The sequence below is a fragment of the Typha latifolia genome, chromosome 2 (genome assembly GCF_019914945.1).
Source record: "Typha latifolia isolate L0001 chromosome 2, TyphaL0001v2, whole genome shotgun sequence".
NCBI classification, from domain to species: domain Eukaryota; kingdom Viridiplantae; phylum Streptophyta; class Magnoliopsida; order Poales; family Typhaceae; genus Typha; species Typha latifolia.
The window spans coordinates 8,156,633-8,183,206 of NC_133087.1; the positions used below are offsets into that span (position 1 = coordinate 8,156,633).

Below are 26,574 nucleotides of genomic sequence, written 5' to 3' on the forward strand. Positions count from 1 at the left end.
TCCAAAATAATTTTGAACTTGTTTTTAGCTTCTAAAAAAATAAAAAAATAAAAAAAATAAAAAATAAAAAATAAAAAAGGGCGTTCGAACGAGGATTATTGAGTTCGAACGCGGTGCGTTCGAACGCGCGGACTGGTGCGTTCGAACGCACTCGTGGGTTCTTTAAATACTGCGTCCGAACCCAAGGGTTTCATCTTCCTTTTTCCAAACCCTAAAAACCCTTCATTTTTCCCCTTCTCAAATCTTCAAGATCTTGGTGTTTTTCATCGAATTTTTCACTTCAAATCCTTTTTGGGGGTAGATCTCCTCCGGATCTAGTGTCTTTCCACAAAATTTTTGAGTTTCTCCCCACATTTGCAAGGTATGATCATCCATTATTTTCCTATTTTTTTATTCCATAAACATGCTTGATCTTGAGTGATTTTGTGCGTTCTCAACTTTTGATCACGTTAATGTTAAACTCTTGATGGTTCTTGTGAGATTGAACGTGATATCTTAGCGTTTTTCAAGTGAAATATGTTTTTCCTTTTGGGGCTTCATGGTTTCTACGAGTTTTTTTCGAATTCTTGCTATTTTTTTGGTTGTTTTGGGCATGTATTGAATATTGCAACGTGTTTTCTTTTCAAGAATGCCTAAAAAGGCGACAGTGACCAAGAAACCAAGGCCGCCTTCATCGCCATCCTTGGCTCCCAAGTTTTCTTCAACAGCGGCTGCGGGTCGCTACAAACATAATTTTGGCACCCGTCCTGTTATCTGTGAAAGACCCGTGGTTATATCTGATTTTTCTGAATTGGGGATTGAACAGATCTTTACTGAACGAGGATGGTTATCAGTGTGTCGGATGAGCGGGACTGCTTATGTGGAAATTGTTCGGGAATTCTTTAGTAATGCCACGATTTTCGATCACTATATACGTTCTACTGTTCGTGGTGTATCTATCTACTTGGATTCTGATGTTATTCGTGCTGAACTTCGTCTTCCTAATGGTGAGTACCAGTATCCAACGTCTGCTCCACTTCCTGATGTCAATGAATATGCCGGTACTGTCCTGATCAAAGGGGAACGTTGGAAAGGTAACATGATGCCGCATGCAAAGCTGACATCTGTGGCTCGCATGCTTCACCTCTTCTGTCTGTACAATGTTACACCCAAGACTTGACATTCCAGCATTAGTCTCGATCGTGCGTTCCTTCTTCATGCCATGTTATCGGGTGTCTCTATTGACTTAGCTGCCGTGATCTATGATTCGATTCTCTCAGTTGCACAGAAAGAAGCACCTCGTGAGGGATTACCATTTGGCAATTTTCTTACAAATCTGTGCACTCAAAGTGGGGTGCGAGTCGATGCTTCGGAACCTTCTCTTACTTCGCAGAAACCATTGGATCGGATAACTCTTAAGCGGAGTCAAGCTCACGACCAGTTGTCTCCTCTCAAACCATCCTCTTCCACCGCTGGTCGGTCATCGCACCTCGACAGTTCCGATGATAGCTCTGCCGATGACTCATCTCCCACTGAGGGGGAGTTACCTCAGAACTCGGACCGTTTCGATCAGCTTTGTACTCAAGTCCAGGATCTCCATTCGGCAGTAAATGAATTACGAGCTGAGCAAGCTCGTCAGGGGACTGTTCTTGACTCCGTGTTGACGATTCTTCATCGTCAGTTTCCTCCGAGTTCCTAGTCTTTGGCATTTGTGCCAAAAAGGGGGAGAGTGTCGTAGATAGTGTCTTAGTGTTTAGGTGTCTAGGTGTGTAGGGGGAGTATGGGCATAGGGGGAGTTTAGTGGAGTTTTCTTAATGTTGAAACCTTGCTTTGTCTTAGTGTCGTTGGCATTTGAACTTAACTTGAAGTAATTGTGATAACGTGTGTTTAATCTTTGTCTGTTTAAATTTTTGCTCTTGTGATAACTTGTGTTTTGATTTTTTTATTTCAAGTTATTTTCACTTGATCTTGGATTGGTATATGTTTCTTTGCAGGGATTGATATGCAAAATACTCTAGACTTGTTGGTTGCTCAGTTTGAAGTCTTTGTAATATCTTGTAACCTAGGTGTTTTGTCACAAATTGCCAAAGGGGGAGATTGTTAGGTTTTTAATTGTTGGCAATTGTGTTCAAAATATTCTAAGTGTATTTTTACATGTATATGAGCTTTACTCAAGTCTAGAATATCTCTAGTGTGAAGAATTGCAAGATCATTAGAGAAAAGTCGTCGCGTTCACACCACGTTCACAAACGCGTTCGAACGCGAAATCTGCGTTCACACAGACAGAGAGCCGCGTTCACAAACGCGTTCGAACGCGAGCACTGCGTTCACACAGACTGAGAGCCGCGTTCACAAACGCGTTCGAATGTGAGCACTGCGTTCACACAGACCAAGAGCCGCGTTCACAAACGCGTTCGAACGCGGGCACTGCGTTCACACAGACCGAGAGCAGCGTTCACAAATGCATTCGAACGCAACCTGAAGAATTCAAGCTGTTGCGTTCGAACGCACTTGGGCCCGTTCGAACGCACCTGAGATCAAGTCAGGTCGTTCGAACGCACACGGGCCGCGTTCGAACGCACCTATGAAGTTTGCAATTTATTGGATTTTCATGAGTACGAATATAACTTGGATTTGGCTATATCTTGGAGATGATATATAAGGATAGTGTTGCCCTAACTTGAGGGGGTTGAAGAAGATCATTCAAGGAGACTTTTTGGAGGCTACATTGGTTCTTCAACTCACAAGGCTCTTCTCATCTACAAATCTTAATCTTTCGTCTTAAGGGATATCGAGACGAAAGATCAATCTCGAGGGTTACTGAGATTGGACTTCAATCACGAGAAGTAGTGAATCGTGGATTCTAGCGAGCAAGACTGAGAGGAACAAAGTCGTTTGGATCGACGGGTTGTTTTGTGAGTCAGTCTTGTAACTGCTACTATTCTAGTGATTGGTTTTGATCCGAGTTTGGATCAGTGGTTTTTTCCCGTTTGAGTTTTTCCACGTTAAAATCTTGGCGTACATCTCTGCTTTCGTTTTTAATATTTCGTCTAATGTTTACTTAAGCAAACGAAAAATATCTTTGCCTAGTGTTTAGATACATACGTGTGTCTAGGGGTTATTTCAGGTTTCCTTGTTGATGTCATCTTTCTTGTTTCAGCCATTAATGGAGGTCTGAGGTTCGCCTAGCTCTGATACAAAATTGATGGGTTCTTGTACCAAAAGATAGGCTATGGAACGATTCCTTCAAGATCTGAATTTATTACTAGAATCAGTCCGCAGAATCGTGGGAAAATATTCATCAAATATTCCTCGTAGTCAGAAAATTACGAAACCAAGTGGATTAGATCTATAACTCCCTAATCTACAATTTTAGTATTTACATCCTTTGTAGATTCGAACTTTAACTGGGACGAAAACATGAAAGAACATGGGTGATGGTGGTGGTGACAGGTGGAGTGGATGTTAGGGTTATGGTGGATTATGGAGATGAAGGTGGATGGTGGATGTGGTTAAGGGATATAGACAAAGGGTAAGAAGTCGTCGAGATCCCAAAGAAGAGGGAGGAATCGACAGTCGAGGGAGATTAAAAGTTAGAAGAAACCTTGCCAACGGTAGAGGTGGAAGGATGGTGAAGAGGGAGGAGGGAGATTAGGGTAGAAAGATGATAAAGAGGCAAGAAATTAATATTCCAATAGCATAATGAAGTTGGCTACCATCCACATATTTATAGAGGCTAGCCAACAAGCCCTAATAACAATAAGTAACCCTAATTCTAGAGGATTTTCGCCGATCATGTTTGAACATTCTCTATTTGTGCGAACGCGATGCATGCGTTCAAACGCAGCGTTCGAATTCACCTGACCGCGTTTGAATGTGTATTACGCGTTCTCTGTATTTGTGGACCTAATGCAGGTGTTCACAAGGCGTTCGAATGCGACCCCTCATGTGTTCGAATACAACCTATAGAAATTTTATTTTAATAAAAATAAACAGCTAATGCAATACGAAAAAATCCTAACTAAGTGTATCAGCGTTCGAACGCAGTCAACCCCGTTCGAACATGATCGGCGAGAGTCCAGTAGTTTTAGGGTTAATAATTATAATCTTGACTTGTTCGCTAGCCTCTATAGAGGTGTGAATGGTAGCAAAAATTATTATGATGAATAAATATTAGTTTCTATCTTCCTCTATCCTCTCTCTAGTCTCTCTACCCTAATCTCCCTCCTCCCTCTTCACCAACTAGCCACCTCTACCATTGGTAAATCTATCTTCTAATCTCCCTCGTCTGTCGAATCTTCCCTCCTCCTTGGGATCTCTGTCACTTCTCTCCCTTCATCTTTATCCATTAAACTACATCAACGATCCACCCTCATCTCCATTATCATTCATAACCCTATCATCACCTCCACCCGTCACCACCAGCATCACCCCCACTCTAGCGTATTTTCGTTTCAGTTGCAATTCGAATCTGTGAAGAGTGTAAATACCAAAAATGTAGATGAGGAAGTCGCGGATCAATCACCATTGGTTTCGTAATTTTCGACTACAAGAGAATACGTCGTGAATATTTTTCCTTGGTTGCGCGGACTGCTTCCTACAATCAATTCAGATATTGAAGAGGGCATTTCGTACCTTATCGAATTCTTCTGGCATCAAGGTGCATTTTCTGCATCAAAAACTCATTAGCAAAATGGTATAGTTTAGAGAAAAGTTTGTGTTGTACAAGATATGGCTTGTACTATGATGCATGTAAAAAGATTTCTCAAAGATTTTGAATTGAGGTTGTGAATACTACTGTGTATGTGATTAATTGAGTTTATTTTAGACGTAGGACAAAATAAATAGCTTATGGAATCAAGAATGGAAAAAAAAGCCTAATGTAAAATATTTTAGAGCTTTTTGGGAGCAAGTGTTTTATTCTTCAAGATCACGAACATGTAACCATATTTGATTCTAGAAGCAGTAAGGAAATAATTTTTAGGTTATTCAAATAATAGTAGAGCTTATATAGTGTTTAGTTTAGATACATCTACTGCTTCCTCTAATGTTATTATTTATGATACAAATTTGGACTTGTCTAATTCTTCTTCTGATTCTGATTTTGTATGAACTAATGTTGCCATGGAGGAGCCAAAGGAATCATATGAGACTGCAAAGGATGTTAGCAAAGAAGAAGTTGAAACTCCTAAAATTGAAGTGACTCAAGATCAAACACAATTGAAGCCGTCCACTAATGTAAAACTCAATCATCCATTGATGCAAGACATTCATGAACCAATTGTCTTTCAAACCCAAGAATGTTAGGGAAGCTTTATTATATAATTCATGGGTTAGTGCTATGCATGAAGAACTTGAACAATTTATGTGTAATGATGTTTGAATGCTAGTTCCTAGATCAAAAGATGTGAACATTAAGGTACCAAATGAACATTTAAGAATAAAACTAATGAAAACGGTGTAATCATTAGTAACGAAGCTAGATTAGTTGCTCAAAGATATACTCAAATAGAAGACACAAATTTTGATAAAGCTTTTGCACTAGTAGCGAGACTAAGAATTTTGTTTGCTCATGCTTGTTATATGAAATTTAAATTGCTTCAAATGGATATCAAAAGTGATTTCTTGAATGGTACTTTAAATGAAAAAGGTTTTGTAGAACAATCTAAAGGATTTGAGGACCACACTACCCCTCATATGTTTACAAATTAAATAAGCCTCTCTACGGACTAAAATAGGCCTGTAAAGCTTAGTATGAAGAACTTTACAGCATAATTTATTGAGTCCAGCATTATTGGAGGAGGCGTCAATAAAACTTTGTTTTATAAAAAGAGATCTAAAAAAATGTTGCTATAGCACAGATTTATGTCAATGATACGACATTCTCCCATTTGAGGTGAACACAGAAGAGGAAAAAGAAAGTGTAGCAGCTACCCCCCGAGTAGCATCTACCATCAGTTGGTTGCTTGGATGGATAGTTTATTGGCTGCTTTGATCAGGGTCATATCAAAAGTGGACTCTTTTGTTACTTTGTTTCAAAGTCACATTCGAAGCTTACTATTTGTGGTTAATTTGTCTGTATTGGATGTAATTACCAAGTATGCTTGTTGTGCATATTTCTCATACCTGGTATTGCGATACCACTTTTGGATGCTTACAATTATGTTTATATTACTTATGATTATATGCACATGTTTCTGACTTCTGTTGATAAATATAAGTAATTACATTTACTTGTATCTTTGTACATCCTTGTGACTGAGGATATTTGTGGTGTTTCTATAGTCAATTGGATTTTCAACTTAAAACTTGTTGACATTGAACTTCAGTACATCATCTGTATCTCTAATGTCAATTGATTTTACATGAGTCACTTAATTATTGATGTGAATTCTCTATTTGTACTTAATTTTGGATTCATCCTTTATCAATTTGTGACAATGTTGAGATCTTACACTTCGGTTTTTCATCATTTGTAATTTCAGTTGTTCAGATGGAGGCACTTTCATTTTTTGAATAGCTTGAGAATGTATCCTAGTCTAAGGCCTTGTTTAGTTTGAGACTAAGCCCCAAACTCGATTAGTTAATCTCATTTCATAGTCTTGAATTTTTTAAAAGTAAACTTAATTAGATATAAACAAAATAAAAAGATGTTTGATTATTGAACTAGTTTAGGGATCTCTAAACCAGTTCAGGTGGAGTTCCTAAACTTATGTTTTTGTCATATCATATAAGTTCTAGTTCTATAATTGATTTATTATGTGGTCATATGCGCTCAATTGTTTCATTGTGAAACTTCTCATTTCAATTTGGTTGTGTTATTGCTTATCTTATATCAAATTGAACTACACATTTGCATTTTACTTGGCATTGACTGTAATTGAGCTAGAGATATAATAATCCCTATTAATCATGCCTCGAGTCATTTAGGAGGTTGTAAAGTCTTCAAGAATTATTTAGGAGTTGTGTTTTGTCACAAAATTACTATAGAAAAGTTTGTTAGTGTTATTGTTTAGGTAACAAGTTTGCGTTTAAAAAACAAAATCTATTTCAAACCGGCTTGATCCGATTCATAACGGTTCTGGATATATTTAAGGACATATGTGAATGTGATATTTCAGCTAATCTAATTGTTGGATCCTTCTAAAATTTTGATATGCTGTTGCTCTAGAATAGTGCTTTCTAACAAATCTCAGATCGTGAAGTTTGGCTAGGTAGATCTTAAGATAGCGCCTAAATAGTTACCAAAGGTAAAAAAAGGATGGATCTACGGGATGGAGGTCTTAAGTTTGTTGTACAATAGATGATGGTGGTGGTAGCTTGTGGATGCGGATGCCATAGATAGTCGAAGAATATGATTGGCTTACAACTATGGTAATGGGCAAAGACGAAAATTATACTGGAGGTAGAGACGGTTAAGATAGAGAGACGAAGAGGGAGAAATAGGTCTGCCTTACGGGATTAGGGGGATAGGCGAAAGAAGGAGATTAGAAGCTAGACGAGACCTTACCTACGAAAGAGGTGGTGTTGGTTGGTGAAGAGGGAGAAGGGAGATTTTGAGGCTGGCGGCCGAGTTGAGAGATGCAATTGCAAAAGCCAATTAATTCTTCAATCCAAGCATGCCTAAAATACAAATTATAAGACAATTTATATAGATTAAATCAAAAGAGTCTGAACAAACTTAACTAAACCAGTCTTCTTTATCTTTGTCGGATTAGTCCTTCATTTTGCCTAGAGAAACCTTGAGTAGAAAAGTTATAGTTTATGAGATTGTTGATCTTATCTAAGTGGTTTCATAATATTCTAATACTGGACAAATATAATCTGAATATTTTCCTAAAACTACGCAGAGCTGAATCTAACTAATTAAATAAAATTTTAACTTACTAAGACATTGACTAAACCACATAAGAATAATAAGTAAGATAACTAGACTCGATCTATTAATTCCAATGTCTTTCGAGGTGATCCGGTCTAGTCCGAATCACATTAAACTCTAAATCAGATGTACAATGATTGTTATATATTCATGATCAACCGATAGTTCACTTAGATCATTAGAGTAAAGTTTTAGTAATAGAAGTCTTTAGAATTCAGCAGTACGGTAGTTGTTCTTTAGAAGCTGACCGAAACAATAATTTCTAGCAATCAAATAACAAAGGAAGCATTCAACCAGTTATTCATTGATAGTATTTTTTTTTAAAGAAAGTCCGTAGACAGATAGATATTTTATTAAACATTAATAAATGGTTATAATATGATACACAAATGAACAAAGGAGATAGGATAAAATCTTGTAATAATCCCCGCACTTAGCTGAAGATAGACTAACCAACATAAGGATTTAAGATATCAACAGTAACAAAACAAGTACTAATGCAAACAAGAGTAATGGGGGATAAGGCATTGGCCGTTGAACAAATCTCCTTCTTTGCCATTAGAATTGGAAAATCTAATGTTCCCTCATCGATTGAATAGCAATTTTGTGTTCCACTAGTGACACTGAGTTGATGTTGATCGTAAGATTTTAATAAAGTTTTTTTTTATCAAAGACACCTTAGATTTTATCTTTATTATCAAACACACCTACCATATAGATATATATCATATATTTTGATTTTCAAAGTTGAAAAACAACCTAAGTTAGCTTTAAAGTACTAGTAGTTACATGATAAGAAATATTCGAGTACATTTTTAATTACAAAATAAAATACCTAAATTGCCTCAGTTACCTTAAAATCTAGTTGTCCGATTATTTTTTTTAATAACCTTGAGTTTTGAACCAATATGGCCTCCTCCCAATATTAAATACCTAACTAAGTTACTTTTAAAAATAATAACACTATAGGATTATTATTTGTCACATCATTTAAATTGTCATGTCAATCTTCTTTTCCCCATTTCCTCTTTCCACACCTATCCATTAGGCAGTCTATAGTCCTCAACAACACCATTATTAGAGGAAAAAACCATCACGAAATATACATGTCATTTATGTGGGTGTAGCCCAAGTAATTCTCATGACCCATTAGTTAATATTTCTACCCATTATGTAAGATAAGAAGCCAGAATTATTACAATAATCTAAGCAAAGAATAAGACCACGCTATGACAAGCCCAGTCTTTAGAAATACATATCTATAACATAATAAAAAGTAAATAAATACCTACATAGAGACAACATAAATAACCTAAAAAAATTAAATTGAGATCTAAGTAATCCTCATCTAGTTCCCCAAGACCTCAATGTTATCTACTGATCTGCAAACATGTTTCATAAAATAGTGGTGAATATAAAGTTCAGTAAGCCTGCCTACACAATCTAAAACTATTGTGGTCTTATTCTCATAAATACAATAACAATATATGACATTTTCAAAAGATAATGTTAAGATAATGTAACAATATACTGCATTCTTAGAAGATAATATAGTAACATCATAAATACAATAACAATGGTTCATCATTGATAACGGAAAGTAAACTATGCATCACATTATATGCTCTCAAATCCTCAAGATTATATAGTCATACACTCTTCTAGAGTGAGCACATAAAATAATACATGCTCTCTCTAGAGCATCACTCAACAAGGAGGGATAGACATTTAGGGTAGTGTTCTATTATATATCTAGTACGCTATATATGATCGATTATCTATAGCTATCAAACTAAGAACCCTGGTCTTAAATCCCATTATCACTCGTCACAGCATTCCGTGTGAGATCATGAATAGCCAGCTAAGGAAAATGCCATAATCCTATGCCATCGAGTACTATTAGAGTTATAAACCATACATCACAATCATTATTTTTAAAATCATCAAGTGTTTGACCTCTATACTAGAAAACAATTAAGCTTACTCAAAGCCGATGCATTGTTCACATAATTGCCCTCCCAAGACTAGTGATCTCAAGCGTAGGCCAATATTATATAAATACTATATATACACACTTTATTCCTAACCCTAGTTGAGTGAGTAAAATGGTGTACGGAGATGAGATCTAACTACTTGATAGTACTTGCACGTGATCTAACGTCTAGCATCACATATGGCATAATAAGCATACTAAGTGTATATAATGCATAAATCATGTATTCATCATAATGATGTAAAAAAATGATATGATCCAAGTCTACTTTGAGTCCAAGTTGAAAACTAGTTTAAGTCCATGAATTGTAGAAATTTATAGTTAGAGCAATTTCAAAGAAAAAATTAACAAATATTGCTATGATATATGAAAAATATAAAACCATATGGATTAGATCGACAACATCATGATATAGTTTTCAATTCTTTTTAGATTTGGACTCTACCTCGGATAGAACAACAATCTAATCTGAATGAGATTTCGTAAGCTTATTAGTTTGTTTCTTATTTGATTTTAGGACCTTATGTTTTGTTACATATAAATAGGGCCTTATGACGACATGTCTCTTAGACATGCATTGAATTATTGAAGATTACACTTTTCTTCCATCTCTTTACCTCTATTTTTCTTAACCCACTCGTCTTTCTTGTGTTCGACTTCTCCCCCCTACGTCTCTCTTTACCTTAGCTGTCCCTACCACTTGTACAATTCTCATTCTTATTGAGCCACCTCCATTAATAACTTGGCCTCTACACCATCATCACTATCCTATGGCTAGCCTCCATAACTGGTCGAATCATATCCTCAACTTAGCCATATTCCACTATCATCCACATTAGACGTAGGCCTCCATCTATAGTATTCAAACTCTAGCTCAACCCATCTCCTAGCTAGGGCTTTTAATGACCTTTCCTTGAGTCCAAAAATCACCCCATGGCTCCCTGCAATTCATAAAAGTCTCACCTAAAGCCCCATCCACAACAACCCACTAGAGCGAACTCATCAAGCTCACCACTCAGTGTTTGTGCACAGGCAAGAAACCAGATGCACACTAGTTCTAGAAACCTTTGGGCTGACTAATGATACGATTCGGACTTCACCGACGTCGTCTCGAGCATGGATTCACTTTAGGAGTATTTTAGTTTCATGTTTTAGTGTTTATTTTTCATTAAAATAAGTTTTCTGTAAGTCGCGTTCGAACGCGCTGTGAACGCCTGTATCGCGTTCGCAAAAACCGACAGGCGCATTCACACTTGCGTTCGAACGCCTGTATCGCGTTCGCAAGTCCAGAACAGCCAATTCGGTGCGTTCGAACGTGGTCGGGCGAGTTCGAATGCGATCGGCGAAAATTGTGTTTTAGGGTTAGTTTGAGTTGTTGGTTAGCCTATAAAAGGATGTGTAGGGCAACCAAAATTATTATTGATTATTGAGAATTGAGTTTGCCTTGCCTCCTTCGTCTTCTTCGCTCCCGTTCTCTCAATCTCCCCGGCGACGCCGCTTCTAATCTCCCTCGACAGGCCAATCACCCTAGTCCCTTAGGAGTGGCCCTCTTCTCCCCCTTCTTCCAATTTATCCAGCACTATCCCTAACCTTTCCATCATCCATAACCCTTCCACCATCACTTTTCCACCGGTGCCACCCCATTAACACTGGCCCTCCACAATCCACCATTACCTAGGATCTCGTGCCTCCATCCACGGATCCAAAAACAGAGTATCCTGACGTTCGTCCACTAAATGAACGATATCTCGATATCCCCAACTCCGATTCACCTGAAACTTGATCTGTTGGAAAGCTCTTTTCCGTGCCTACAACATATCAAAATTTTACATCGATCCAACGGCGGAATATTTCGGGATCTCATCTCAAAGTTCCGTGCAAGATCATATTAAACTGGTATCAGAGTCTTAAACCCAAGGAGAGATCGTATCAAGCTGGTATCAGAGCCATAGCCAAAAGGGAGATTCGTATCAACTAAGCTCTGTGAGCACCTGCCTTCATTGGTGCACACTGCATCCAAACAGCAACAAATGACTTCTTTGCCGTCTAAGGCTTATTCAATTACGATGTTTTGAGTGGCCATAATAAATTTTGTATTTTAGCTAAGTGGATCATAATAATTTGGTAATAGAACTATCCGGATTACATCAAATCAGTACCATAGCCAATGTTTCTTAGCAAGCGCACCATAAAAGACATGTCTTTGAGAAGGAAAATGAAATATCTAAGTTTCTTAATACCTTATGTCGACCCAGTCATGTTGCTAATGGTGCATTCCTAACTTATTGAGTTGAAGACAGTCTTAAAAAAAAAAAAACCATATTCTTTAGGAAATGGAAAGAAATGACAGTTGTGAACCTACCATTAAATCGTTAGCTAGGACTACAATGGCCATGCCTATTCTCAACTCAATTTAGCTACATTCATCACTGGAGCTAAAAGCAATCGGCACAACTACAAACAAATACGATGCATTCACAATGACAAATTTGCACACTATCCGAGGGTTGAACACATCAATCCATGGAAACCATGCAAGAGGTTAACAGAGGATCCCTATTATAGTAAAAAAAAGTTGGAATGCAGAGAAACTTGCAGACGATCATCAATGCCAATGATTGGATCACTAATCAAGGCTCCTACAACCACACATGTGCATAGCCCTATAACAAATCCTCAACAGCTATACAAACATGACGTGCTCTTTGCACCCATGGGACCACCACCTTCACTTGTGGCTCTGATGCCTAGTGTCACTCTCCGCTCTCAATCGATGCATGCACCTACCAGCCATACAAGTTCACCCTCTTGCGGCCAAGCCTAAACCGTCACCTCACTAAGCCATGCGATCCAAACTAGACTAGGGTCTTCAATATATATCTTGGGCATGCCCCCACAAGCGATGATGAGCCCGTGCTCCAAATAGCTCAGCTCAACTCAACTCACACATGCACACACCAATTAATTAGGTTCCCTTTCGCATTCTGCGCTTGCTTAGATTAAGACCAAAGCTGAGATTTGGTATGACCCTTCCTAGGGCCTTCCATATCCATGTTCACCTTGGATGAGTCCTATGTTTAGCTGGTTCAGCTTAGCTCACACATGCGTCCGCTAATAAGCTAGATAATTCCTTGAGTTTGGGTCTTGCCTAATGTCTCCTTTTGGTTGAGCCTTTGTCTAGCCCTTCTTAGTGTCTTTTCCATCCTGGTCAAGCATGTAACCCATCTAGACATTGATGGGTTTTTGTACCAAAAGATAGGTTGCAGAACAATTCCAGAAAGCATATTTGAATTTATTGTAGAAAGCAGTTTGCACAACCGTGGAAAAATATTCTCCAACTATTCTCCTGTAGTCAGAAAATTATAAAACTAATTAGATTACATTTTTAACTTCCTGATCTACAACTTTCGTATTTATGTCTTTCACAGATTCGAACTACAACTAGTACAAAAATACGCTCTAACACCCGAAATAGACCAAAGTAGCGATATGCTAACTTTTGGTTACGCAACGAACGCAAAGTCACCGGTCGATACGGTTGTACTCTCACAAACACCCAACTACTAATGTCGAACTCCTGCTCTCGATGGCTACAATCATAAACTTGCTTCATGTGGTTTTGAGCAAGTTTAAGATGAGCACCCAACCTCCTTAATGTGGCGTCTCTATCCATCAAAGCTAAGTCCACCTCTATCCAATCTGTAGATGCCACTAGATCATAAGCGCGTAATGTCGGAGCCATGCATCCATACACTGCCTCAAATGGAGTCATGTCAATGCTGCTTTGGTAGACGGTGTTGTAAGACCACTCCGCCCATGGTAAAAACTCCAGCCATCGTCTTGGCATCTGTCCAACAAAGAATCTCAAGTATTGCTCAATGCCTTGATTGACCACCTCAATTTGACCGTTCGTCTGTGGATGGTAGGCCGAACTGAAGTTCAATCGAGTCCCCTACAATCTGAAAAACTCAATCCAGAAGTCGCTCATAAATACACGATCATGATCGGAGACAATCGTGCATGGCATGCCATGTAACCGACCAACATCTCTCACAAAAATTTCAGCCATTGACTTGGCTGAAAATGGATGTGACAATGCAGAAAAATGCGCATACTTGCTCAATATGTCAACTACCATAAAAATAACAAAATAACCAAGTACCAGCAGAAGACTCTCTATGAAATCTATAGAAATGTCTTTCCAAACACAATTCAGTATAAGTAAAGGCTGTAGTAATCTGACCAATTTCAATGTGGTTGCCTTAGCCTTTTGACAAACTTCGCAAGCACGGATAAAACTCCTCACATCTCGTCTCAATCATAGCTATGTGAAACTCTAAGATATTCTCTTATAAGTCCTCAAGACACCCTCATGGCTAGCATTTGGAGTTTGGTGGAAGTGCTCTAACAATTTCTGCCACAATCTATCATTTGCGGGCACTCGAATGCATCCGCGGTCCAGTAGCAAACTGCCTCGGTTCTCAAACTCTAAATGGCGCTTTGGATCATCCAACACCTCCAATTCAATCCTACTATACACCCAAATGTCGTCCAAAAGTACCAAGACATACTTTCACAATAGAAGCCGAAATATATCATTCATGAGGCCTTGAAAGGTAGCTGGAGGATTGGTGAGACCAAAAGGCATCACCTGGAACTCGTAATGCCCGTCCGGAGTCCGAAATGCAATTTTGTGCACATCCTGTAATGCCCCCCGCCCGGCACGGCACGTGCACGCCCATGCGCCCACACGGCACGCGCGACGCACGCGACAGGACGGGCGGGGCTCGTCACACACAGATACTCTCCTGTACATATACAATCATGACATCATCAAATACTACCTGCTAACATATCCGTGATCACATAACCCATCACTAATTAAATCATATTATTAACCAAATAAACCTGTTAACATATGAATATCCTAGTCCACAATAATATACATTAAACCACTACATAATTTGGCAGGACCCATACAAGCCACAACAAACTATCAAGATACAACTAAAATGACTAATATAAGAGTACACTATGATTCGACCTGTATTATACAATTCATCGTCTAATACAATAGAGTACAAATATCAAATACTGGTACAACTCAATTCCTATATAAACTATCATCTATACCGTCTCGCATCTATAGCTCACGTCATCATCGCTCTAAAATATCTTCTCAAGATATCTCAAATCGCTATCACATACCACGTATCTGAGGGGGTTAGAAAAGAAATAAAGAGAGTCATGAGCAAAAGGCTCAGTCAATAGACCTTACCCTGAATCAGTGATATCAAATAGAGAGTAAATCATGTATTGGATAATTTGAATCAGAAAGAGCATCGCGTCATGAATGAGTATATGAATGTTCCTCAATAATACATAAATGAAGAATAGATAACATGTCATGTCATAACTGGTAGAATATATAATCCTCGACAATGTATAAATAAATCTCCATGTCATACCATCATCATAACTCTCTCTCAAATATGACACATCATGCATGCCGGCCATGACCATGCTATGATATCAAATGCAACCATATATAATGCATATTGATCACTCGATAATCAGGTAACCAAATAATAATAAAATCATATGCATTTCTCAACATCACAATCATCAATCATCACCGACATCTCGGTATAATATCATCATACTAGACCACTGTGCACAGTCAACACTCGGTATCCGGTCTCAACATCATGCCCGAAGGCTTAGAGCATACTCTGCCATCCGCAAGGAGTATCTCAAATATAATCATACCCTGCCATCCGCTAAGGGTATCAACATCTATCCAGACTGGGCATCCTCATAGTTGATAGAAATCTCGTGAGGATAACTCGCCACATATGCCCTAGCGAACGGCATGTGTCCGAATGTCTACTGCGCAGGCCAACAGGATCGCGACTATGTCGAGCAATCAATCATCTACCAAGCGCGTCCTAACCCTCGCACCCACTCAGGTATCCTCACGCTTTCTATCAACTATCATATCAATCACATTTCATACTTTCCTTCTAAATGACATATCAAATGCATATATCCAGTACGATAACAAGTCAATGCATAACAGGAATTTAGGTGGAATAGGAATCAAGAGCAAATGATGTAATGTAGTCTCCAACTGTATCGTCAACACATGCATACTCATGCTAATCTATTACATGCATACTCATGCTACAGATCAACTCGGTAAACAATCATAGCAATAGAATCATCTCTCATGATCCCTAATCAGATGCGTGATAAAATATGCTCGACTGTAATCATCTCTAGATAAAGTCATATAATCATGCTGGAGGCCAAAACATGCATGTACATAATATATAATATAACCTAATTTGAGAAATACGTCTAAGGGATAAGACTACTCACATCTTATCAGAAGACTCAACACACATATCGCTCGGGTCCATCAATCAACCGCCACTCGACGTTGGTGAGATCCTCGGGGTCTCAAATAAGGGGGTTTAGAGTCTGAAAATGTTTAAGTAACATAAAGTTAGTTGTTTATCTGATTATAATTCGTTCGAGTAAAATATGATATTTTATTAGGTTAATATTGCTTAGATTTATAGGATAAATTTAATTGTGGCAATATTAATATGCTATTTATATTTATTTAATAAAATCCTCATTTGGTAATTATAGAAATAAGTATATAGTAATTTATCTCCTTTTTATAAAGGGATTTTTACAAATCACACCCTATATTTTGCCTATTTTATGATTCGCACCCCGTCTTTGGGGATTTTATAACGCGACCCCTCATTTTTCCTGTAATATTCATTTAACACCCTAACGTTACTTTAGCTAACTGACATTAACCATGTTATATAGTTTATGTGACTCTAGTTCAAAAATTACTAAAATACCCTTAAGAAATCATCTTTAAACTCTAAAATCCCAAAATGGGGTTGAGTTGTCTTTAAACCCTAAAACCCCAAAATGGCATTCAACCAAAAATGATTACAGAAAGTAACCCCAAAATCCCAACTTAGGAGGAGTGATGTAGGCTTGGAGAAGCTCTTGTCGTTTGGGCAACTTCGGAAGGCAACCTCCTTCAACCTTCGACTGCTTGGTGTTTTAGTGATGTAGGCTTTGGGAAGCTCTAATTCCAAGCTGCAACCTTCTGACTACAAGCTCCTTCAACTCCGATGGCTTGGTGTTTGGGGAGCTACTGCTTGGGGTTTGGAAGCTTTGAGGTCAGCTTGGCATTTAGGGATGTTCTTCATAGTTTGGGGAGCTATGAGATAATAAATTATAGAGGCTTAAGTTATGAAAAAAATTAGAGATGAGTACAAGGGTAATTTAAGAATATTATAAATTATATAATAGATTATAACAGAATATTCTCTTTCTGATATCGTTCTGTTTGATTATAGTTAGGTTAAGTTAACTCAGGGTGTTAAATGAACATTACTATAAAAAGGAAGGGTCGCGTTATAAAATCCCCAAAGACGGGGTGCAAATCACAAAATAGGCAAAATGTAGGGTGTGATTTATAAAAATCCCTTTTATAAATAACCAAGACGACTATATATATAATTTAATAAAAATATAATTATAGAATAATATTATTATTAGTTATTTTGTAATAGTTACTCTTATTTAACTAATCCTATATTATACATAAAATAATCATTATCCTATTATACAAAAATAATCTGCAATTCTAATATTCCATTTTATACAAACTATTAAACAATACTAATATACTAAAAATAGACATATATAATATAAGTTAAATATAAATATAAGACTACATATGTTCACTAATAAATAATAACTAAAACTCTAAATAAATTTAAAGGCAATATTTATAATTGTAATTAATAAATTATTATACTAAAATGCTCAGTAAAATTATATTAGTTATAATTATCAAAATAATTAATTACCTAAATAGACTATGTTACTTATCATTAGGAAGTAATTATATAAAAAAATATAATAATAGTCCTCTTCCAACACTGTCTGCTACACAACAAGAGGAGGAGGAGGGCCAAGAATGGAGAAGAAGAGAGGAAGAAGAAGAGAAAGAAAGAAAGAAGAAAGAAGAAGAAGAAGAAGAGAAGGAGAGGAAGGGAGGCTCACCTAGGCTGCAGCGGTGGTGGCGGCGACGGCGACAGCGACAGCGGTAGCTGGCGTTGATAAAAGAAGGGAGAGAGCTCAAGAGAGAGAGGTGATAGAGAGAGAGAGGAGGGTAAGAGAGAGAGAGAGAAGGTGGTGCGGCGGTGACGACGGCGACAACGAGAAGCCGTCGGCGAGGAGAGAAAGAGAGAAGTGCTAGAGAGAGAGAAAGAGAGGAGGGTAGAGAAAGAACGAGGGAGTTAGAGAGAGAGAAGGTGGTGAGAAAGAGAGAGGTGATAGAGAGAGAGAGAGGAGGGTAAGAGAGAGAATGAGGGAGTTAGAGAAAGAGAAGGTGGTGCGGTGGCGACGACGGCGGCGGTAGGCCAACGTCGGCAAGGGAAGGAGAGAAAGAGAGAACTCGAGAGAGAGAGAGAGATCGAAAGAGAGAGAGAGATTTAGAGGGAGAAAGAGAGAGGCGGTGAGGGTGGTGTTGCGGCGGCAGTAGACAGGCGTCAGCAAGAAAATATGTGAGGAGAGAGAGAGAGAGAGAGAATATGTGAGAGAGAAAGAGAGAAAGATATATATAAAGAGAGAGGGAAGGCGGTGGAGGAGGGGGAAGGGCGGCGGCGGGGCCCACCGCAGCTACTTGGTCCGGCCCGGTTGGCCGGGCCGGCAGTTGTGAGCGCACGTGGCGCCCCCAACACGCGCCCATGTTGCATGGCACGAGCTCGTGCCATGCAACACCAATATATATATTTTTTATTTTTTTTATTTCTTTCTTTTTGTCTCTTTTTTTAAATTTATATATTATCATTATTTATTATAGTAATTATTATTATTATTATTATTAAAAAAAATTTATTACACATCCGCTGGGTGAACTCTAATTTGATGATACCTAGCCCTCAAGTCAAGCTTACTGAATATGGTCACCCATGCAAGCTCATCCAGCAGATCCTCTATAACCGGAATAGTATACTGGTCTTTGACGATAATAGCGTTTAGTGCTTAATAGTCGACACAAAAATGTCATATTCCATCCTTCTTTCGCACCAATAGCACGGGGGATGAGTATGAGCAATGACATGGTTGAATGAGGCCTCGCTCCAACATCTCGGCTACCATCTTGGAGATAACATATTTTTGCACATGTGGATACCGATATGACCTCACGTTCATCGGTGCAGCCTCGAGCACAATCTCTATGCGGTGGTTCGCTGTTCGCCTTGGTGGCAACTCTTGTGGCTCCTCAAATAGTTTAGAAAAGTTATTTAATAAATTAGACAATTCAATTTTAGTACCTGAACTCATTTGAGGCTCACCTCCTACTGGTCCTAACTAAAGAAGATAAGCCAAATCATACGCACAAGGCAGCCCTACCATCGGCTGCATCGTTGGAATCAATGGAGACCGAATGCCATCAAGCTGCACATCTTTATTTCCTTGTTTAAATTTTCTCCACATGCTCCAGAAATCAAATGTGATGGGTCCTAAGCTTTGTAACCACCGAGTCCAATATGATGTTGTGTCCTTGCACTCGAATACCGACCCGACGACACAAGCTCTTCGCCTTAAGCTTTCTGCCGTCTCCAATAGGAACGTCAAACTCCGTGGTCGGTTCGGCATCCAAATTCAATCTCCTAACTAACCTCTCGTCTAGAAAGTTGTGTGTACTCCCAGAATCGATGAGGATATACACACAATGCTTTCTAATGAGTCCTACCCATAATGTTCTCGGCGTGGAATTACCCGAATATGCATGCATTGATATTTTAACTTGGATATCTTCCTCTACGCCCTCCTCAACGGCCTCCTCGTGGACCTCCTCTCAACTCTCTCCATCATCAACAACCTCATCATCCTCCTCTAGACCGTCGATGAGCATCACACTCTCGATCGGTTTGGAACACTGATGACCAGGTGTGAAACGCTCATCACATCAAAAGTAAAGGCCCTTCGTTCTTCGCTCCTCCATCTGGGCAGGTGTGAAAATTTGAACAAAGGGGTCTTGTGCCTTCTCTAACATTGGAAGAAGGTCTCAAAGGTGGTCATGGTCTAGTGTTCGCAGCCACTGCCTTTGAACCTATAGAATTTCCAACCGACGTTCTAGGTGCAAACCACCCATCTCGGTTGCCCCAACTTATTTTCACTAACATCTTGAGAGCCTTATGTTTTTGCTCCATCCTCATGGCCTTCTCAAAGGCCTCCTCAAGAGTTGTAGGACATAGAGCACCAACATCCGCTTGTATCTCCTCTCGTAGCCCTGAAATTAATGTGCTCATCAATGTTGGTTCGAGCCAAGGTGGCTCACAACGACTACTAACTCTTTCAAATTCTGCTTGGTACTCTAATACAGTCGTCCTCTGAATTATCTTCCTTAATGTGGCAGCAAAATCTTCATATGCCGCTGTCCTAAATCTCTGTGTAATCCTCCTATAAAAATTAGCCCATCCGATAAATCCACCACTACGAATAATCGATCTATACCAATGTAATGTCGTTCAATGGAGGTGAAAGCTTGCCATCTGGACCTTTGCATCCTCCACTGTCTCTTGACAATTAAAATATTATTCAATTTGAAATACCCAATCCGTTGGATCACCGCCTTGGAATTTTGAAAAGTCTAAGCGTGCGGTTCTCCCCTGAATCACATTGTCGGGTTCGCGAAAGATCCTTGTTTCAGGTCTGAATCTTTGTGCATGTTGATCTCCTTCTCTAAATCCTCGAGAACTTCCATAACCATCTCCAAAGGGATCAACCTCATCCTCAAAGTGCCAATCCTCCTCATCGACGAAACACACCAGTGTTGCACGCCTCTCGGGTTCCACCACCGCCGGTCTTGGGTTTTGTAACAAAGGTGGGGGATGATGTATAGGCATGGGTAAGAGGGGATCATTGACACTCACATGTCACACTTGGACCTGTGGGGTATCGGATCAATGAGGTTCCACCGCTGGTCCTTCTTGAAGCACCGATTGGTCATCGAGGAGAAGACAATACCGATCGATTCATGACATATTCCTTTAGATCATTGTGATACTTTTTGTGTTGCATCAACTCTATGCAGCAATGTTTGGAACATGCCCCTAAACTCATCCACCAAGCCCATATTCACACCCATAGACATTGGTTGACTCGGTCCTATAGTTGTTGCTCCAAAAGAATCGGTCTCACAATTAGGGTTATCGTGGGTTGAGTCTTCCTTTGTCGGTGTGCTCTCCATTAGTCTCCTTGTTGATGTCATCTTCCTTGTTTCCACTATTAATGGAGGTTTGAGGTTCACCTAACTCTGATACCAAATTGATGGGTTCTTGTACCAAAAGATAGGTTACGGAACAATTCATTTAAGATCTGAATTTATTATAGAAAGCCGTCTGTGTAATTATGGAAAAATATTCTACACATATTCTTCTATAGTCAGAAAATTATGAAACTAAGTGGATTAAATTTATAACTTCTCGATCTATAACTTTCGTATTTACATCTTTCACAAATTCGAACTGCAACTGGGACAAAAATACGGAATAATGTGGGTGATGGTGGTGGTGACGGGTGGAGTGGATGTTAGGGTTATGGATGGGTATAGAGATGAAGGTGGATGGGTAGTGTTGTTTAAGGGATATAGACAAAGGGGAAGAAATGACCGAGATCCTAAAGAAGAGGGAGGACTCGAGAGACGAGGGAGATTAGAAGTTAGGAGAAACCTTGCCAACGATAGAGGTGGAAGTATGGTGAAGAGGGAGGAGGGAGATTAGAGTAGAAAGATGATAAAAAGGCAAGAAATCAATATTCAATAGCATAATGAATTTGATTGCCATCCGCATATATATAGAGGCTAGCCAACAAGTCCTAAAATAATAAGTAACCCTAATTCTAGAGGATTCTCGGTGATCGCGTTCGAACGCACCCAATCGCATTCGAACGCACCCAATCACGTTCGAACGCACAAAAGGCATTCTCTATATGTGCGAACGCAATGCAAGTGTTCGAACGCAGCATTCGAACTTGCCCGACTGCATTCGAATGCGCATTACGCGTTCTCTGTATTTGCGAACCTAATGCAGGCATTCGCAAGTGTGTTCGAACGCGACCCCTCCTGTATTCGAATGTGACCAAAAAGAATTTTATTTTAATAAAAATAAGTAACTAATACAATAAGAAAAGATCATAACTAAATGTATTAGACACGTAACCCATAGCCTAGAATGCACCAAAGTTTTAATTGGCCATCCTAGGCCCCAACTAATCAGTTTGCCCGCACATCTAAATGAGACCCAAGGGTTCATAGTAGTGTCTGACCTCGATCCACCAGCACAATTGGGATAAGTCTTGGTTTGACCTCTCTTGATCCTTTCTAGTTCCACATTGACCTACTGCATTCTATAGATGAACCAAAGTTCAGCTCAAGTGTGAGCACTAGCTAATTCAAATTTCGCTTAGACCTTGCCAGACCCGAGATGACCCCTAGTTTAAACATTAATAGGGTTCTTAATATTCTAGAAGACATGATTTCAAATTGGGGCATGACTCAATTGAGTCAAAATGCACCAAATCTCATATTTGTCAATACGTGTGCGCACACTAGACCAAACGAAATCCACCTTAGTTTATGATTTCGCCAAGCCCTAGCCACCGTTCTCAATGATCTTCATGTACTAGGGCTTCACTAGGCCAAGTCATGTCATCCTCCATTAAGCATTCCCTTGTTTGAGCGATGTGCACTATCTCCCATAAGCTAAGTGCTTCTTTAGGTTTTTATAGAGTTGTGTCTACCTAGGAATAGCCACGGCATGTGTTGTTGATAACCTATACATTATTCAAGAGCAAATGATGCACCTTTAAAAGGACACCACTCAAATATATCAGCAATTGTGAGCATCAACTGCATCCTAACTTTGTTTGCCATATTTTCTAAGCCAAACTCTACTTAATCCCTCATAGGGTTGTCCCTATCATAGCCAGCCACCTGCAACCTTTATACGTAGGCCTACTGACCTAAGTCGGAACCACTAACTAGACCATCCTAGTTGATGCACACACTCGATAGCCTTAATGTGCAGTGCTTCTAGTCTAGGTCCAAGTGCCTCTTTTGGTTGGCCTAGATATGATCAGATGCACCCCTGCATTGGGCAACATCAATTGAGAAGAGAGAGTCATAGATTGGCTGCACCCCTATTTTAGTATAATCCAAATCTAGTTTAAATTGACATGCACTCATCAAGTTCGCGTGCGCAAAAGTCTTGTTTTAACCTTGTTTCGGACCTTTGGCTAGCTAATTTAGTGGCTTTGATCATATAGGTCCCATAACCCATAGGTCTTATGTGATACTTTCATAGGAGGACTCAATTGTAACATCCAAGTCACATAAAGGCAGTTCATCACTATTTTTTGGTAGAATTATAGGTCAAGGTAATGAAAGGGAAGCTTTGAGAGCTACAACCACCTTAGAAACTACCATGGATAGCTGCGGTTGCAAGACTTGGTCTCTCGCAGGCACAACAAAACCATGCATCACTTCATATGCTCTAATAGAGCTAGAGCTATCAAAATAATTGAGTTGACTCAATCTTGATCTACAGAACAGGCTCACAAGTGAGCCCATTCAAGCTTGATCTATGGGACAATTTCAAAATTATTTTTTAGCAAGCTTGATCATGTGTTGGCTCGATTAAACTCAACTTGAGAAGGCTCAAAAATAGTAGTATAATATTTAATATTATATAATATATAATACATATGATTAATATAAACCTTTAATCAAGATATAAAGGCTCATAATATTGCTATACTAGTTCTTATACCTTTAACATTGAACCATGCCTTATTTTAAGCTTGATTAAACCCTAAATCAAGCATGATCCAGCTCGATTTAGGCTTGAATTAGTTTAACTTGAAATTACTTATTAGTCAGCTCATTAGAATACGAGCTTGGCTTGATATCATGCTCGATTTAGGCTTAAATTAGTTCAACTTGAAATTACTTATTGGTCGGCTTATTAGAGTACGAGCTTGGCTTGATATCGATATTCGCTAGAAATTGGCTCAAATTGAAATTATTTTTAGTCCAAACTTGATTCTATAATTGTGCTCAAAAGTAATTTAATTCAAGCTCAATCAAACCTTAGCTTGATCAAGCTCAACTTGATTACACCCCCTACTAGAGCAGGGAGGGGGGAGAGGACTGGAAATCGAGAGTCGCAAAGAGAGAGTCTCTATTTAGCTTCTCTCACTTCTTAGGCCCTTCCTTCAAGGCAATTTCTCCATCCCAAACAACTCATCGACCAGATCAAAGTATTGCCATTTTATCTCCTCCATGATCTTCTTTGCCTTTATTCTCCAAAAATCTTTTGATTCCTTGGGACAAGCGCACTTCCGTTCCTTCTTTACAAATTACAGCGTCTAAAGTGGTTATGTACCATGAGTAATTTGCTTGATTTCTCTAAATCAATACTAGTCGGTAATTTTTTCTTTTTAAATAAATATTATCTTCTTATAGGTTAGATAAAAAAAACTAGCTTTCTTTGATAAAACAAGCCATGACAAATCCAAATCATATACAGATAACATTCGAACGAAAAAACACATCTTACTAATCTAAATTACTCATCCTATTTTCTTCCACAGATCTGGTTTCTGCCTATTCCAATTAACACCTACCCCTATTATTAGAAAACAAACTTTCAATAGGGCAAATAAAGAAGGTGCAGATAGTTAAGCATATAAGACTCATGTATGAACATTACAGACCAACATATTCTCCTTCTATCAAAAACTTGCCTAGGAAATTTCTGAATAATTAGATCTTTTGCACCTGAAAATATCTTTAGATTGTGCGAAAAACATCGACCAATCCGCAGCAATCCCAGCATGACGAACGGTGCTCTAGAACCTCTGCATGACTGGCCTACGTCGCATCCAATATTGAGCACATAAAGAAATAAATATATTATTATTATTACACAACAAAAGAAAAGAGAAAAGATAAAACGCATCTTTAAGCACCTGAGCAGTCTCTCCTGGACCCTCTGTAACCTGAGAAATTTCTCCACCCTCGCGAACCGCTCTCACTTGGATATCGTGCGCCAAAGCATCGGTATCAAGAGAAGCCTCGAAGGTCCCGGTGGCCGCCTCGATAGTTTCGACGACTTCTTGATTCGCAGAAGGTGGTGGATCAACTGGCACGACTGCCGCCATAGTCGCTGCTTTCTCTACCGCAACAATCTTCTCCTCCTCCGACGACGACTGTACCAACTCGACGGTCAGCTCTTCAGCTTCTTTCGAAATAATCTCCTTCTTTTCCTCTTTGATCGGCTCTTCGACCACAACATTCGTTGGCTCCATCAAACCACAAATAACAGAATTGGCTTGCTCGGGTTAAGAAATAGCAGCAGCAAGAGAGGAAGGTTGGTATGGGGCACTGAGGTTTGCGGATGCTTTCGCTTTGTCTAAACTTTCTTTCTTTTTCTCTTTCTTTCTTTCTTACAGTGCTTGACGCGTGGAGTGATGGATGGTGGACACATGGGCCTTTGTTTCTTTATTCTCCCGCCAATAAGAAAGAAGATCTCGAGGGGCAGAAAAGATGGCGATTAAAGGGTGGTAATGGGAACAGAATGCAAGGTAAAGGATGGAGACCATGTGATTAGAGGCGAACACATAGCTATTTTTTCAAATTATTAGAAAATTGATCAAATACAATTTTTTTAATTTTATTATGGAATATACTCTATCTTATAGGTTATCAAATTAAATAAATGGTTGAGTTAGATTAGATGGGTTGGGTATTATGTTGGGTTTCACTTAACTAAGTTAATTTAGACTAGCCCCATGAGATGACTTGCACTTAGCTAATAAGTAGCTTGGTTAGACCCTTGTTTTTAGGTGACTTGCATATCTTTACTTGTTAGATTGCATATTTTTCTTAATTAATATCATTGTTATAGGTTGTCATTGTGATAAATTTGTTGGGTGGAAAATAAAGCTTATATCTAACAAGTGGTATCAGAGCTTTGGTTGATGAATGGTATTTGACAAAAATTTTTAGAGAGCTGTGGAAATGAACACAAGTAAAATGATGAGCTTAAATGATGCTAATTGGAGGGCATGAAAAGGGAATATGTTAGACTTACTCTATTGCACAGAAATACATACTACATTGGAAGGTAATGATGCTATGTGAAAGGACGTGCCAAAAGACAAGTGGAAGCTTTTGAACGAGCAATGGCTGGATGATAATATCGCTACTATGTGAAGAATGAAACATCAACTAGCACATTACGAAAGAATCTAGGAAAAGTGCAAATAATAAACTCTATGTCTTCAAGAGATCTTTTAATTAATTTGAAATATAAGAAAGGCATACTAATGGCAGATCAATTAAATGAAATATAAAGTTTAGTAAATGATTTTGTAACTATGAAGATGGTATTGAGAAGCAACTTATACTTCATATTATATTGCAATCAAAGGTATGTGTTCTTGAACCGGTGTTTTCATTATATTATTGGAAAGCAAAGTAGAATTTTATTTTCACATACTTCATGAGAAAATAATCTATAGGTGATGCATTTTACTTTGTTACTTTTGTAGATAATGTTTATAGAAAAGTGTGGGCATACACAATGAAGCATAAGAATGAAGTATGTGG

General features: G+C 38.7%; 1 protein-coding gene across 4 annotated transcripts; it reads right to left on the reverse strand.

Annotated features, from left to right (window-relative positions):
• Positions 1-14,873: 14,873 nt before the first annotated feature.
• On the reverse strand, positions 14,874-25,396 carry LOC140782217 (uncharacterized). Of its 4 annotated transcripts, XR_012107836.1 has the most exons (4): positions 24,933-25,396; positions 24,742-24,834; positions 16,233-16,334; positions 14,874-15,066 (listed from the first exon to the last, which is right to left on the reverse strand). XR_012107836.1 is itself a non-coding variant. In XM_073128685.1 (3 exons), the coding sequence occupies exons 1-2, from the start codon at positions 25,269-25,271 to the stop codon at positions 24,754-24,756; spliced, it is 420 nt and encodes a 139-aa protein (XP_072984786.1). In that variant the 5' UTR covers positions 25,272-25,396; the 3' UTR covers positions 14,874-15,066; positions 24,742-24,753. The 4 variants fall into 4 exon arrangements, 3 of the variants coding, with proteins under 3 accessions (XP_072984786.1, XP_072984787.1, XP_072984785.1); XM_073128685.1 differs by lacking the exon at positions 16,233-16,334; XM_073128686.1 differs by lacking the exons at positions 14,874-15,066; positions 16,233-16,334 and adding an exon at positions 23,987-24,329.
• Between the last annotated feature and the right edge of the window lie 1,178 nt (positions 25,397-26,574).

Coding starts and splice junctions, on each gene's coding strand:
- LOC140782217 (XM_073128685.1), bottom strand. CDS start 25,271: ATGGAGCCAACGAATGTTGTGGTCGAAGAGCCGATCAAAGAGGAAAAG. Junction 24,835..24,932: donor GTCCAGGAGAGACTGCTCAG/GTGCTTAAAGAT, acceptor GATGCGACGTAG/GCCAGTCATGCAGAGGTTCT.